General features: G+C 46.1%; 1 protein-coding gene across 1 annotated transcript in view; it reads left to right on the top strand.

Moving 5' to 3' along the window:
• LOC124255986 (centrosomal protein of 128 kDa-like) overlaps positions 1–15774 on the top strand; it is a 92512-nt gene that overhangs the window by 33096 nt on the left and 43642 nt on the right. The window contains 11 exon segments of the mRNA XM_046689930.1: positions 4327–4401; positions 4765–4882; positions 5019–5146; positions 5148–5177; positions 5799–6064; positions 7851–8025; positions 8162–8281; positions 8566–8697; positions 13400–13474; positions 14052–14138; positions 15633–15692. Coding sequence (XP_046545886.1) covers positions 4327–4401; positions 4765–4882; positions 5019–5146; positions 5148–5177; positions 5799–6064; positions 7851–8025; positions 8162–8281; positions 8566–8697; positions 13400–13474; positions 14052–14138; positions 15633–15692 — 1266 coding nt within the window.

The following is a 15774-nucleotide window of genomic DNA, read 5'->3' on the forward strand; positions in this document are numbered from 1 at the left end:
CAACCAACAAATTGCATCAGATTTTATGGAGGCCAACTTGCTACAACACCGGTGACGTCATACTTGAAGCTGATTGGTCCACGTCAGACAATGCCTCCTACTGACAGAGCAGGCTCCAGCATGTTTTCTGATTTGTAAACAAACCCGTGGTATGGGGAATACCTCATCGGCAGCCTTGGAAACAGTATACAACTATGGCCTGTTATCATCATGGGAATCTAATAGATGTCTAGCCTTGACAGCAGGATAAACAATGTCTATTTTGGGAGTTGTCGCTGATAAAAGTCTGAAGCCAGCCTTGCTATAAATAAGCAACGCTTCGATGTCAACACAGATCGCCTGTGTATATAAGGGGAAGAATGATGTATCATCACTGCAATCAGAGGTTAGCACTTCCAATGGAACGTCCTACCGTTTGGGACCGCCTCCGTGGTGTAGTGGTTAGAGCGTCAGCCTGGAGAGCGGAAGGTCGCGGGTTCGATCCCCGACCGCGTCATACCAAAAGACGTTAAAATATGGTACTTGTTGGTCCCTGCCTGGCGTTCGCCATTAATGGGTACAACAAGGACTGGTCCCCTCAGAGTCAATATAATGTGTCTGAGTGGGGTATTCATGCTTCATTGCGGCATGGTATCTCAGTGGGCTAGCACTATAAAACCAGCTTCAGTCTGGGCTAGTACAAGCAGCCACACATACACATACACACGCATGCACGTCGTCATATGAGCGAAATATTCTCAAGCATGACGTTAAACCCAATTTCCCCTTCCCTCCCTCCTACTGTTTGGAATATCGTCGGCTCTATGATTATTCATACGAATAACCAAGCCTAATGGCACCTATCTGCAGCATCAAGATCTATGCAGTGCCGGTTACCTGGACGACGGCATACAGGTCCTTCAAAGTGCCAATCAACTCAGACAGCAGCTGAACTTCACAATTAAGTTGTTCACGCAACTAGGATGGCTAGTGAACCTGATGAAGCTGGAGTTAGAATCAAACAAGATCTTCAATTGCTTGGAATAAGAATTATCACTACACAGAATTGAATTGTGGTCCCAGAAGATCATTGGATCAAGATACAAGCCATGATTCCACAAGCAGTCATCTCTCCGTTAACACTACGAAAAAGGCAATGTCAACTCAGTCTACTAACCTCGGCGCAGGACTTGACTCGCACAGGAAGATTACATCTAAGGCCGCTGCAACGGTTCCTGACAAAACATCTGGACAGCATCGACCCTATCTTGCTGCCAGACAATCTTAAGAGGTACCTACTTTGGTGGACCCACAGGTCGAACGTCTGCGGAGGGACCTATTTACAAGAGCCGCCTATAACACACATCTCTATGTAGACGCATCGATACAAGGTTGGGGTGCACATCTCAACAATCAAGTTGCATCAAGGAAGTGGTACAAACACAGCAACATTTTCACATCAATCTGCTGAAAATGAAAGCTGTGATCAATGCCTTACAACTATGGTCGAGCTCACTGATCAACAGAATGCTGATGGTCCACACGGACAACTCTACAGTGGCATTCTCCATAAATCGGCAAGGATCTACAAGATCACCAAGCCTACTACAGCTCACATTCCATTTGTTTGACATCATGGAGGAGGCAAACATCTGGATAAAGGTATGTCACATACCCGGAGCCAATTAGAACGTGTTTGCAGACGCTCTCTCCCGACCACTGCACCCGTCACCTACAGAAGGGATACTGCATCCAGAAGCATTATGGCTTATCATAAGGGAAATAGGATCCCCATGCATAGACCTGTTTGCCACGAGGTTCAACAAACAACTACACACATTTGTCTCACCAGTTCCAGATCCTCAAGCCTGGGCAACAGATGCACTGAACATATCATGGGAAGGACTAAACGCTTATGCGTTTCCACCACTGCTATTACTACCAAAAGTACTGTTGAAGATCAAACAGACACAGGCGCTACAACTGACCTTGGTCTCGCCATACTGGCCAGCGAGAGTATGGTTCCTAGACCTAATAGAAAATTTGGAAATCCAACAATCAAGTTACCAGATTGGCCGAACCTACTCATACATCTGCACACCAAGCAAGTCCACAGGAACCCAACACTGTTCCAGCTACACGTGTGGACCGTATCAAAACATGTTTGAAGAAAAGAGGATACTCCGCCAGGGCAGCCAAGGCAGTAACGCTAGCGTTACACAGATCTACTCGTAACATGTATGATGACAAGTGGCTGAAGTTTGAGACTTCATTACGATGAAAGCTACTCATCCTCAAGTGGCGGAATACCTGTGTCATCTTAGACAGACCAGACATCTGAAAGGTTCGACATTATCTACATACCTCGCCGCCATCAGTACAGTGATTACCATGAAAATAGGCATCAAGTTGACAACAGTACCAGAATTACTTGGTCTGCTGAGATCATTTAAACTGGAGGACCAGCAAAAGAAGTTCAGAGCTCCGCCCTGGGATCTGAATGTAATTCTGCGTCATCTTACAAGTGATGCCTACGAACCTCTAGACCAAACTACACTCGAGCTGCTGACACAGAAGACTCTGTTCCTGCTTGCGCTAGCCACGGCAGCTCAAAAAACATGCGCTGGACTTTGGTCGAACCAGATTCGACACAGGGCAACATGCTGCAGTTCATCTAGGACTTAGATGGGACTTAATTGCCAAGAACCAACTACCTGGTCAGCCAGATAGACAGTTCTACGTACCAGCGCTATCTACAATCCTCCGACCAGAGGATATAGAGGACCTATCCTTGTGTCCGGTCAGAGCCCTGAAGATATATCTTCAAAGACTACCAAGGAGACGAAAATTCAAGAGCCTGTTCATCCCATTATCAACAGAGACATCAGCAGAAGTCTCAAGAACGACGATATTGTTCTGGATGAGAGCCGTCATATTGAGAGCCTATATGCAGCAGGACTAGAACCTCCAAGAGCTTCCAACCCACACGAAGTCAGAGCATTGGCGTCAACACTAGCTCTGCATAGAAATTGCTCTATATCAGCAATTATGGAGGGCTGCTTTTAGAAGTCGGACACAGTGTTTGCCAACCACTACCTCCGAGACATAGCCACTGAAGACGTCTCAGGCATTCACCAATTTGGGCCTCTCGTTGTAGCACAGCAACTAACGGTTCCTCAAAGGTGCTGAGTTGGAAAATCTCACCCTTTATCACGCTGACTTGTTGATAACTTTTACTAAGGAAAAGTATTAGTGTGAAAGTCCATGCGCACAGTCTAAGACAGGCTAGCATGAGTGATTAAAGATCCTGTATGGGTAAAGACCTTATCTGTACGTGAAGGGGTCGCAACTCATTTATGATAAAGATCTTATCATAATCTATGGGTTGTTATAAGATATCTAGTAATAGGAGAATACTAAGTTATCTGTAGCCACATGAATCAACATGATTCAACTTGTCTGTGATTGAAGTAAGGCAAGAAGTGGTCCTCCTGAGTTACAACGAAAGTTGGAAGAATAGAACCTCGGAAATGCCGTTTCGCAGTTCCCATGGGGGGGGATACAGGACGTATCTAAGGACAGCTGTTGAATCCAGTGGCTTTACCAACCACCTATCCGTCGGATTCTATAAGCAAAAGATCATGAGTCAGGATAAGGAAAAATATGTAATTTTTAAAGTAAAATTGATATTCTATACTTATCCTGACTCATGACGAAGAAGCCCCCCAGACCTCCCCGTTGAAGACACTTGAGATTTCACAGCAGATCCAAGTGCATGGGGGGAAAATAAGGAGAGAGTGACAAGTATGGGCACGAAACATGATATGGTTTGCGCGGGAAAGGACAAGGGAGGTAACTCGTGGGTGAGTGTATTTATATGTCCGCTTCGGGAACTTCAAGGGATTCAAGTGTTCCACTACCATTCGAAAGGGAAAGGGAGATAAGCAAAAGATCATGAGTCAGGATAAGTATAAAATATCAATTTTACTTGAAAAATTACATTTTTGTTGAAATTTACTCCATTAGTCAGCAAAGTTCGAAGCCAATCCAATGATTGTGCAAAAGATGACAAATTCATATATTCTCCTCTCTCCACCTCACAGCAGTATTCTTCTAATGGGCCCATAGTTCTGTTTGGAAAGAGATGTCGGTGCTTTAAAGAGGCATATCTATTCCTTCTCTGACTTTTGATTTGGAAAAAAGAATAATGGCCCTCGATTATCCCAGACATCAGTAACATGTGTTTTAGTAACTGCTCCCAGTTCATAGGATTATGCAGTGGTAATACTTGTGTCAATGATATGGTGCTATACATATTATAAATGATATTTCCTGTTAACTGTCCAGATTGAGTCTGAACTGGACGGTGTAAAGCGTCGCCTGGATCAGAGTGAAGGAAGCCGGACAGCTCTACAACACCAGGTGAGTAAAAGTCTGCAAAGTGAACTGTCTTGCATAAGCAGTATATCTCTCCATATGAAGTGAGTGAGTGAGTTTAGTTTAGTTTTATGTGGCACTCAGCAATATTCCAACTATATGGAGGTGGTCTGAAAATAATCGAGTAAGGACCAGTCAATCCAGTGATCAACAGCATGAGCATCGATCTAAACCATTGGCATACGATGACATATGTCAACCAAGTCAGTGAGCCTGACCGCCTGATCCCGTTAGTCACCTCTTATGACAAGCATGGGTTGCTGAAGATCAATTCAACCCAGATCTTCACGGGTTTCTCCATATGAAGACTATTGTGAAGTGAGATTTGGTGTCATCCTGTCTGTTTAGGTGGAAGAGCTGAGGTCACAGCTAATGAGGGCTGACCAGGAGCGAACTCACTTCAAGATGAAGATGGAGGAAGCTCGTCTGGAGGATGAAATGAGAGATAAGAGGAAACGGAGAGCTAGTGAGTCAAGTTATCTGTATCTCAATACCTGGGCACTAAACTGTCCAAGTTGTTACATTGGCACTGAAAGGAGATGAAAACCTGATAGAATTAATGTAACATTTCCTTCAACTGTATTTGCACCTGTTGTTTTCAGTGGATGAAGAGGATGGTAGACGAGGTGTGGAAAGAGAGATTCATGAGTTGAGGGGAGAACTTGCCAGGTCAGTTGGAGCCATCACAGAGGTGGATGAACTGAGACGAGCTGTGGAGAAGAGTGAGCGGGCAGAGAGCACAACTGTCCGACCACATTGAAGTAAGCTCTGCTCATCATCTAGGGTTTGGGTTTTCGCAACGTTTGTTATCAGTATTGATGACTAGTTCTACTCGAGTATCTCTGCAAGGGAAGCCAACTAAGAAGTCAGATTATACCTACAAACAAACAAATTATGTGTCATTAAAATCTGATCTTTGTGATTACTACCCATTAGTGATAAAGTCAGAACGACCTTTTCACAAACTTCGATCGACTAGGAAGTTCACATGAGTTGGTACAAAGTCAGAAGCCTGAACTCATAACATTCTCATAGATTTAGTCTCATTGATGGTCAAGATTGCATGACAGTATGACAGTACTTCCTACAGACCATTGAAAGCTCTTCCATTTCAGATGTATATTCTATTGAAGTGAAAGACAGATACTGCCCATTACTGCCTTTTGGAATGCCTGTTTTTTTAGGTTGCATGACTAGAAATGATGTTCTGAGTTTCACTTTTGAATATAAGCAGCACTCTGATTTGTTGGATGAAAGTTCATTCTGGCATGACTAGTAATGGGAGATCCTAATTTGAAGATTTGACTAAACAGGATTTGAAATGTTGTCAAAGTAAAATCCAGCTTGGAGTCAGTTTTGTCATATACCTGATACAATTGCAGACATTGACAAAGGATCTAGAGAACCGGGAAAAGCAGAATGCCAAGCTGATCACTGAGTTAAAGGCAACAGGAGATCGCCTTGATGACACCGAGAGACACCGGCTGCTGATAAATACCCAACTGGAGGATGTTGTGCAGAGACTCCGGGACACCTCACGAGAGCTGGAAAAGACATCAAATGAGCTGAAGAACACTCAACTCTCACTCCATGAAAGTGAGAAGAAGAAGGATGAGTTCAAGACACGGGCCCAGGACACAGTCAGACAGTGAGTATTCACTCAGACAGGCACTGCTAAGGTTTACATGCCCAGGACACAGTCAGACAGTGAGTATTCACTCAGACAGTCACTGCTAAGGTTTACATGCCCAGGAGACAGTCAGACAGTGAGTATTCAATCAGGCAGGCACTGGTAAGGTTTACATGCCCAGGACACAGTCAGACAGTGAGTATTCACTCAGGCAGGCACTGCTAAGGTTTACATGCCCAGGAGACAGTCAGACAGTGAGTATTCACTCAGACAGGCACTGGTAAGGTTTACATGCCCAGGACACAGTCAGACAGTGAGTATTCACTCAGACAGTCACTGCTAAGGTTTACATGCCCAGGACACATTCAGACAGTGAGTATTCACTCAGGCAGGCACAGCTAAGGTTTACATGCCCAGGACACAGTCAGACAGTGAGTATTCACTCAGGCAGGCACTGCTTAGGTTTACATGCCCAGGACACAGTCAGACAGTGAGTATTCACTCAGGCAGGCACTGGTAAGGTTTCCATGCCCAGGACACAGTCAGACAGTGAGTATTTATTTACTCAGGCAGGCACTGCTAAGTTTTACATGCCCAAGACACAGTCAGACAGTGAGTATTCACTCGGCAGGCACTGGTAAGGTTTACATGTCCAGGACACAGTCAGACAGTGAGTGTTAGGTTAGGCCGGCTTTATTGTTTGTTTGAGTGTCATTTTAGAAGTTGGGAAGTACAATATAGAACAAACTTTATGGATAACAAATTCTTTATTTCGTGAATGTAACGTTTCGATACAGATTCTTGTACCGTTGTCAAGAATATGTATCGAAACGTCACACTCATGAAATAAAGAAGTCGTTATCCATAAAGTTTGTTCTATGAGGCACTATACATTGTGTTAATGATGTCCAGGACACAGACAGTGAGTGTTAGGTCTGGCAGGCACTATTGTGTTCATGATGTCTTGGACACAGACAGTGAGTGTTAGGTCTAGCAGGCACTATTGTGTTCATGATGTCCAGGACACAGACAGTGAGTGTTAGGTCTGGCAGGCACTATTGTGTTCATGATGTCCAGGACACAGACAGTGAGTGTTAGGTCTGGCAGGCACTATTGTGTTCATGATGTCCAGGACACAGACAGTGAGTGTTAGGTCTGGCAGGCACTATTGTGTTCATGATGTCCAGGACACAGACAGTGAGTGTTAGGTATGGCAGGCACTCTTGTGTTCATGATGTCCAGGACACAGACAGTGAGTGTTAGGTCTGGCAGGCACTATTGTGTTCGTGATGTCTTGGACACAGACAGTGAGTGTTAGGTCTGGAAGGCACTGTTGTGTTAATGTTGTCCAGCACACAGACAGTGAGTGTTAGGTCTGGCAGGCACTATTGTGTTCATGATGGCCAGGACACAGACAGTGAGTGTTAGGTCTGGCAGGAACTATTGTGTTCATGATGTCCAGGACACAGACAGTGAGTGTTAGGTCTGGCAGGCACTCTTGTGTCCATGATGCCCAGGACACAGACAGTGAGTGTTAGGTCTGGCAGGCACTCTTGTGTCCATGATGCCCAGGACACAGACAGTGAGTGTTAGGTCTGGAAGGCACTGTTGTGTTAATGTTGTCCAGCACACCAGAGTAAGAGGTTATCATGCTGAAGACATGGTGAGTAAAATGCTTTCAAGTCAGCATATCAGCATACAATAGGATAGACACAGACTCCATACAGCGCTAATTGATTGCACTGTATATCAAGCTAGTCTTGCCGAAGAGGTCCTATATCCTTGAACTGTTCCTTAACTGCAGATGGAAGATGAAGGTGAAGCAGCTGGAGCGTGACCTGGACCGACAGAAGCATGCGTGGAAGCAGATGATGCAGCGCAATGAGCAGCTGGTGAAGGACATGGAGGGGAGTAGGCATCAGTCCAGCAACACAGTCATACACTTGGAGAGTCTCAAAAGGGAGCTTGGAGACGCCTTGGTAAGCTTTGAACCTGATCTACCCTACTTCACGAGACCATAAAAGTCACAAGCCCAGTTAAACTACAAGTTTCCATATATAATGCAGAAAGCAAAATGAGGGTTGTGGTGGCCTGTAATGCTGAAAGTATTTTCAGGCTGTGAGGGCAGCACAGGATGAGCAGATTCGTCTCAAGGACATTGAAGTGAACGAGCTGAAGTCTCTACGCATTGATCTTGAGAAGGAGCTACGAGATCTGCGCACAGTTGCCGACAGGGTATGTCCGGTTTTCTCGATGTCTTTCCGTCTTTTTATTTCACAAATCTCTCTGTTACACGAAGCCCTTGTTCTTTACCTTTTTGTCCAAAAATTATATTGCTGAATTTGTTAATAATACTTTTCTTTGTCATATCTTCCAAATGTTGCTGTATCAGTATCAGAAAGGAGTGCTTTTAAATATATATTTCTCTTACACACTGATAAATATATACCACCACTATTTGCCTGTTGTATAGCAGGATTTTATCAAATAGCATGTTATCACAATGTTGTTGTGGTCAGATGGAAAATGAGCTGCATTCCCTGAGGTCAAGGTCAGCAGATGTTTCATCAGACCGGCATCGATTGGAGGATAAATTGTCAGCTGTAGAAGCAGCTCATCTCCTTGCCCAGGATCAGGCCAATCAGCTCCAGGTAGGTTCCAGTTGTGTGTCTATAGACACTCTACACTTGTGAAGATGACGCAGTAGAATCCACTACAGGTACCTTGTAATACCTACCAGTTAGCTTCTTCACTCAACTATCAATATGGGCAGCTTAAATATAGTTCTTCTATACAGCAGATAAGAAATTTCACTGTCAACAGGAAATATTTGAAAAAGTTTGCAGACATTGGTGGCACAAGATTTTTTATTATTTTTCCTTATCCTGACTCATGCTAATTATGCTTGTCTCCTTCCTCTTGCGAATGATAGTGGAACACTTGAAATCCCTTGAAGTTCCCTTCTAAAAAGGCGGACGTAAAATCACTCAACCAGGAGTAGCATCCCTTTCCTCCCTTTGGCACCCAAATGGTCACATGATTGGCCATATTTGTCACTCTCTGAGAGCACCTGGGTCCCTATACGGCACATATCCTTTTATATTTTCGGACCTTACATCAAACTTATTGCTGTATACGTTTTTTAGGATTATATTCTACATTACGGTTGGAAATTTGATTTAAATTTTCCGTTGTTTGACATGTGTTTTCTTCATGTTTACATTTGATGAAAACTTGTATTCGTTGTAGGTACCGAGTGTCTGCGTCTGACCCTCATTTATTATGTCCTAATTGCACTGTTTCATGTTCTTTCAGCTCTCGCTGTAAGTCTTGTGTAAAGTTAACTTTGGTTGAATTTGATTATGAGCTTTCTTCCATCGATAGACATGCTAAGGACTGGGTACGTAGGTATTCACAAGTCATGTCTAAATCGAGTGATTGCGCTGATAACCGTGTGTTAACCACTGCTGCAGATATTCATAATTCCAGTGAATTGCAGAACGTTTCTCGGGAGCAGGTGGATGTACCAGTGGTGAATGCCGGAGGCCATAAGAGATCATTGTCTACTGAGCTGACCTCATCGCAGATGAAGAAGGCTAAATCTTCATCTTCGCAGAAGAAGAAGGCTACTACGATGAAGACTTCAGCGAAGTCTAAGATCAGCTCTACACAGAAGACGAGATCTTTCTCAGCCGAGATTGTTCCTCCGGGAAGAAGCAGATGTTTATGATGATCCACCCATCCTCATACCTGAAGTCCGTAAGAAGACGAAGCCTGCTTCTACAGCTACATTGGCATTGTTATCAGCGCAGACATTGACAGAAGACCTTCTATCAACGCAGACATCGGGTACCAGAGATAGCAGCAGCGTCAACTCTTCACGAGTGCAGCGAGCCTTAGATGACGTCTCTTCAGTATCAGATGCATCATCCCTGCAGCAGTCTCTTCAGACAATGCAGAACTTCAACCCGGGACTGACCATGCAACAGTTTACAGACCAGATGATGTTGATGATGGAACGTCGCTTTCGCTCAGGAGAAGGCTGCTATGAAGACCTCTACAACGACTACTAGCCTGCGTGAAGGCTCTACAGTCTCCCCACCACATCTGGATGAAGAGGGAAGCCTGCGCGAAGGCTCTCGGACACGACGATCTTCCCCATCTGAAGTGAGGAGTCTGGACTCCGCTACCAACGTAGACACTCGAGAGATTGCTGCTAAGAAGTCTCCATGCAGGAAGGAATCGAGACGTTCTCCCGAACCCTACAGACGTCGCAGATATGACGCCCATCGAGAGCCTGCGCGAAGGCACTCCTACAGAGGGGAAGCTACGTCTAGGAACCCCCCTTCGCGTAGGCCTAGAGAATTATCTCAAAACTCCAGGAAGGATTCAAGATCGCATCGGGATCGATCGCCTGCGCGAAGCTCTTCATAGAGATCATCTCATAGAGAGAGGGGAGATTACGTCTATCAGCCTTTGTAAAGGCTTAGAGAGATAGCTCCAGACTCTAGGAGGAATACACGGTCACACCGGGACCGTTCACCTGCACACAGCTCTACATACAGAGACTCGCGTCATTATGGATCTTCAGATAGAGAAATGTCCAACTTCACCGTCTGAAGTTAGAAGTCTGGAGAACTCTACTAATGTCAGCTCAGCATAGCAGACCCCTCCGATGACAGTCGCCCTGCGTGAAGAAATATTAGCTATACAAGCTCTCGGATGAAGGCCTGCACGAACGGTTACGTTCGCGAAGATCTTTACTGTCATCAGTATCAGCAGTTAGAAACCTGGAGGATTCAACGAACGCCAGCTTAGTGTTAGCAGTCCACGATAGAGCCTCCACGCAGTTTCAGCATCTCAGCAGGAAGCATTCTAACACAGAAGTAAATCCAGTCGTTCTCCAGGATTCTACAGACTGCGCGGTTAGAGTGTCCGCCCGTAGAGCGGAAGGTCGCGGGTTCGATCCCCGACCGCGTCATACCAAAAGACGTTAAAATATGGTACTTGTTGGTCCCTGCCTGGCGCTCGCCATTAATGGGTACAACAAGGACTGGTCGGCTCGGAGTCAGTATAATGTGTCTGAGTGGGGTATTCATGCTTCACTGCGGCATGGTATCTCAGTGAGCTAGCACTATAAAACCAGCTTCAGTCTGGGCTAGTACAAGCAGCCACACATACACATACACACGCATGCACGTTGTCATATGAGCGAAATATTCTCAAGCACGACGTTAAACCCAATTTCACCTCACCTCACCTACAGACTGCGCAGATACGATCTTCCAACTTGGACCTTCATCAACCTGCGCGCAAATCCACACGAAAATGTCAAGAGAAGTTTCCGAAGAAATCTGACAAGTTGTGGTCCCCCCAGACTCATCAGAGAGAAGTTGAAAGAATCTTCAACAGTGCCGTCATAAGTTCCCAAGGACGTAACTCTACAACCAGTGAATCCAGAACGTGGCTTGACCCACCACCGTTTCAAACGGATTCTGCAAGCATAATTAGCATGAGTCAGGATAAGGAGAAATATGTAATTTTCTGACTAAAATTGCTATTTTATACTCATCATGACTCATGACGTGAGCCCTCCCAACCTCCCCTCTTATGGCACTCTGGATTTCCCTGTAAATCGGGCTGTCGGGCTTACATACGGAGAGAGTGACAAATATGGCCGATCATGTGACCATTTGGGCGCCTGAGGGAGGAAAGGGACGCTAGTCGTGGGTGAGTGATTTTATGTCCACTTTTTTAGAAGGGAACTTCAAGGAATTTCAAGTGTTCCACTATCATTCGCAAGAGGAAGGAGACAAGCATAATAGCAAATATCAATTTTAGTCAGAAAATTACATTTTTTACACATGTCCCTGGGGAATTCATTTGGCAATTCTTGCAGGTCAAAGGTCATTATCACCAGATGAATGTACATGTTACAGACCTCCTTTGTTTAAGACTCGTGAAGATCCGGGTTAGAATTGGGTCTTCAGCAACCCATGTTCATCATAAGAGGTGACTAATAGGATCGGGTGGTCAGGCTCAATGACTTGGTTGACACATGTCATCGTATCTCATTTGTGTAGATTGATGTTCATACTGTTGATCATTGGATTGTCTGTTCCAGATCGATTATTTTCAGACCGCCACCATATAGCTGGAATATTGCTGAGTGCTGTATAACACAACAAACAAACAAACCTTTCTATTGGGTACTGTTACACAGGGTAGCGTGACTGGTGTTCCTTGTATTGGGTACTGTCACACAGGGTAGCATGACTGGTGTTCCTTGTGTTGGGTACTGTCACACAGGGTAGCGTGACTGGTGTTCCTTGTGTTGGGTACTGTTACACAGGGTAACGTGACTGGTGTTCCTTGTATTGGGTACTGTCACACAGGGTAGCATGACTGGTGTTCCTTGTGTTGGGTACTGTCACACAGGGTAGCATGACTGGTGTTCCTTGTGTTGGGTACTGTCACACAGGGTAGCATGACTGGTGTTCCTTGTGTTGGGTACTGTCACACAGGGTAGGTAGCGTGACTGGTGTCCCTTGTGTTGGGTACTGTTACACAGGGTAGCGTGACTGGTGTTCCTTGTATTGGGTACTGTCACACAGGGTAGCATGACTGGTGTTCCTTGTGTTGGGTACTGTCACACAGGGTAGCATGACTGGTGTTCCTTGTGTTGGGTACTGTCACACAGGGTAGCATGACTGGTGTTCCTTGTGTTAGGTACTGTCACACAGGGTAGCGTGACTGGTGTTCCTTGTGTTGGGTACTGTTACACAGGGTAGCGTGACTGGTGTTCCTTGTATTGGGTACTGTCACAAAGGGTAGCATGACTGGTGTTCCTTGTGTTGGGTACTGTCACACAGGGTAGTGTGACTGGTGTTCCTTGTGTTGGGTACTGTCACACAGGGTAGCGTGACTGGTGTTCCTTGTATTGGGTACTGTCACACAGGGTAGCATGACTGGTGTTCCTTGTGTTGGGTACTGTCACACAGGGTAGCGTGACTGGTGTTCCTTGTATTGAGTACTGCTACTCTAGCCCATGTGACTGGTGTTTCTTGTATTGAGTACTGCTACACTAAGGCATGTGTCTGATATTCTTTCTGTTATATACTGCTACTCTGGGGCATATGACTGACATGTTTGGGTTTTGTTCACCTCTACACTTTGCAGTGTGACTAATATTCTTTGTTGTGGGCACTGGGACAAGGGAGAGGGTGCCTGTCCTTTGTATCAGGTGTTGAAACAGGAGAGAACGTGACAGAGCTTTGTATCAGATACTGACATGAGGTGTGCAACTCAACTCCTTTGTATTGGGTACTGACTAGGGAAGTGTGTGTCTTCCAGATGGAGCTGAAGGAGCTGAGTACTGTGAAGGCTGACCTTGCAGGGCAGAATGCTCAATCTACAGCTAAAGTCCATGTAAGTACACCTGTCTGGGGAACTCCTGGTTTCTAGTTACAGTTGAACTCACATAATCCTGTGCCATCTGGATACAGTTGATGGTTGGGATAAACATGCCATCAGGGGCCCAGATCCTACTTCTTCATTCTAGGCAAGAGGAGTTTGACAATTATATATAGCAGATATCAACACTAGCATAATAATGTTACCCTTACACATATTAAAAGTATTCCTTTACCTGAGGCCGAGCATTTTTTATTTTATAAAGATACCACTATTTGCATCTTTTTAGCTCAACTGAGAAATCAAGTGAGCTTCTGTTGTGTCCTGTTTGTGTATCACAACACATAACCTAGCTATGTAATGTTATTTTGTGTATGTCTAGATAGTAGTGGAGCTCAACACATAGATTCTGGTATTATAATATTGTAACGTTTGACCTTTCTTTGACCTTTACTGTTTGACCATGCTGCTGCTGTCTCTCAAAATTCCTGTCCTCACATAGCAAACACCATCCTCTAACTTACACAGGACAAGACATGTGACATGTATTTTGTAATTGTTTCTGTATATATGGAAGTGTTGTTGTTTACAGGACTTGAAGCAGAAGTTGGTTGAGCTGCAGCACCGAGAGAAGGCTGCCAAGGATGAGGCTGAGCTATACAAAAGGCAGCTCTTTCAGGTAGGACACACTGTCTTGATCTCCCTTCTCACACCCCAGTCCAACCTCCCTCCCAGACCCCTGATGAGCCTCCCTTCTCACACCCCAGTCCAACCTCCCTCCCAGACCCTTGATGAGCTTCCCTTCTCACACCCCAGTCCAACTTCCCTCCCAGACCCCTGATGAGCCTCCCTTCTCACACCCCAGTCCAACCTCTCTCCCAGACCCCTGATGAGCCTCCCTTCTCACACCCCAGTCCAACCTCCCTCCCAGACCCCTGATGAGCCTCCCTTCTCACACCCCAGTCCAACCTCCCTCCCAGACCCCTGATGAGCCTCCCTTCTCACACCCCAGTCCAACCTCCGTCCCAGACACCTGATGAGCCTCCCTTCTCAGAGCCCAGTCCAACCTCCCTCCCAGACCCCTGATGAGCCTCCCTTCTCAGAGCCCAGTCCAACCTCCCTCCCAGACCCCTGATGAGCCTCCCTTCTCAGAGCCTAGTCCAACCTCCCTCCCAGACCCCTGATAAGCCTCCCTTTCGCAGACACCAGTCCAACCTCCCTCCCAGACCCCTGATGAGCCTCCCTTCTCAGATACCAGTCCAACCTCCCTCCCAGACCCCTGATGAGCCTCCCTTCTCACACCCCAGTCCAACCTCCCTCCCAGACCCCTGATGAGCCTCCCTTCTCACACCCCAGTCCAACCTCCCTCCCAGACCCCTGATGAGCCTCCCTTCTCACACCCCAGTCCAACCTCCCTCCCAGACCCCTGATGAGCCTCCCTTCTCAGACACCAGTCCAACCTCCCTCCCAGACCCCTGATGAGCCTCCCTTCTCACACCCCAGTCCAACCTCCCTCCCAGACCCCTGATGAGCCTCCCTTCTCACACCCCAGTCCAACCTCCCTCCCAGACCCTGATGAACCTCCCTTCTCACACCCCAGTCCAACCTCCCTCCCAGACCCCTGATGAGCCTCCCTTCTCACACCCCAGTCCAACCTCCGTCCCAGACACCTGATGAGCCTCCCTTCTCAGAGCCCAGTCCAACCTCCCTCCCAGACCCCTGATGAGCCTCCCTTCTCAGAGCCCAGTCCAACCTCCCTCCCAGACCCCTGATGAGCCTCCCTTCTCAGAGCCCAGTCCAACCTCCCTCCCAGACCCCTGATGAGCCTCCCTTCTCAGAGCCCAGTCCAACCTCCCTCCCAGACCCCTGATAAGCCTCCCTTTCGCAGACACCAGTCCAACCTCCCTCCCAGACCCCTGATGAGCCTCCATTCTCAAAGCCCTGCCCCACCTCCCTTCTCAGACCAAACATCCTATCTTTGATCCCTGTCCAACACTCCATCTGTAAAGTCTGTAACTAGCTACCTAAATGTTCAAAAGTTATTCACTAAGAAACAGTAATATATAACTTTAGTCTTTTGGAAAGGAGAATGCTTTCTATTCACATCACTACTGAAAACCCTTTTTCACCAGACTGTGACTAAATGACTAAGGAGTACACCTTTTGGTTGTAGGAGAGATCAGGCCATCAGCATGGGATGGAGTCCATCAAGATTGAGCTTAATGAAGCCAAGGTAAGCTAATATAAGCACTCACATTGCAGTTTATTTCTTTCTCCAATGATGAATGTTCAGAGTTTAGCCACAGTTTATACGG

Source organism: Haliotis rubra, unplaced genomic scaffold (genome assembly GCF_003918875.1).
Source record: "Haliotis rubra isolate DU_JTF1 unplaced genomic scaffold, ASM391887v1 Scf116, whole genome shotgun sequence".
NCBI classification, from domain to species: Eukaryota; Metazoa; Mollusca; class Gastropoda; order Lepetellida; family Haliotidae; genus Haliotis; species Haliotis rubra.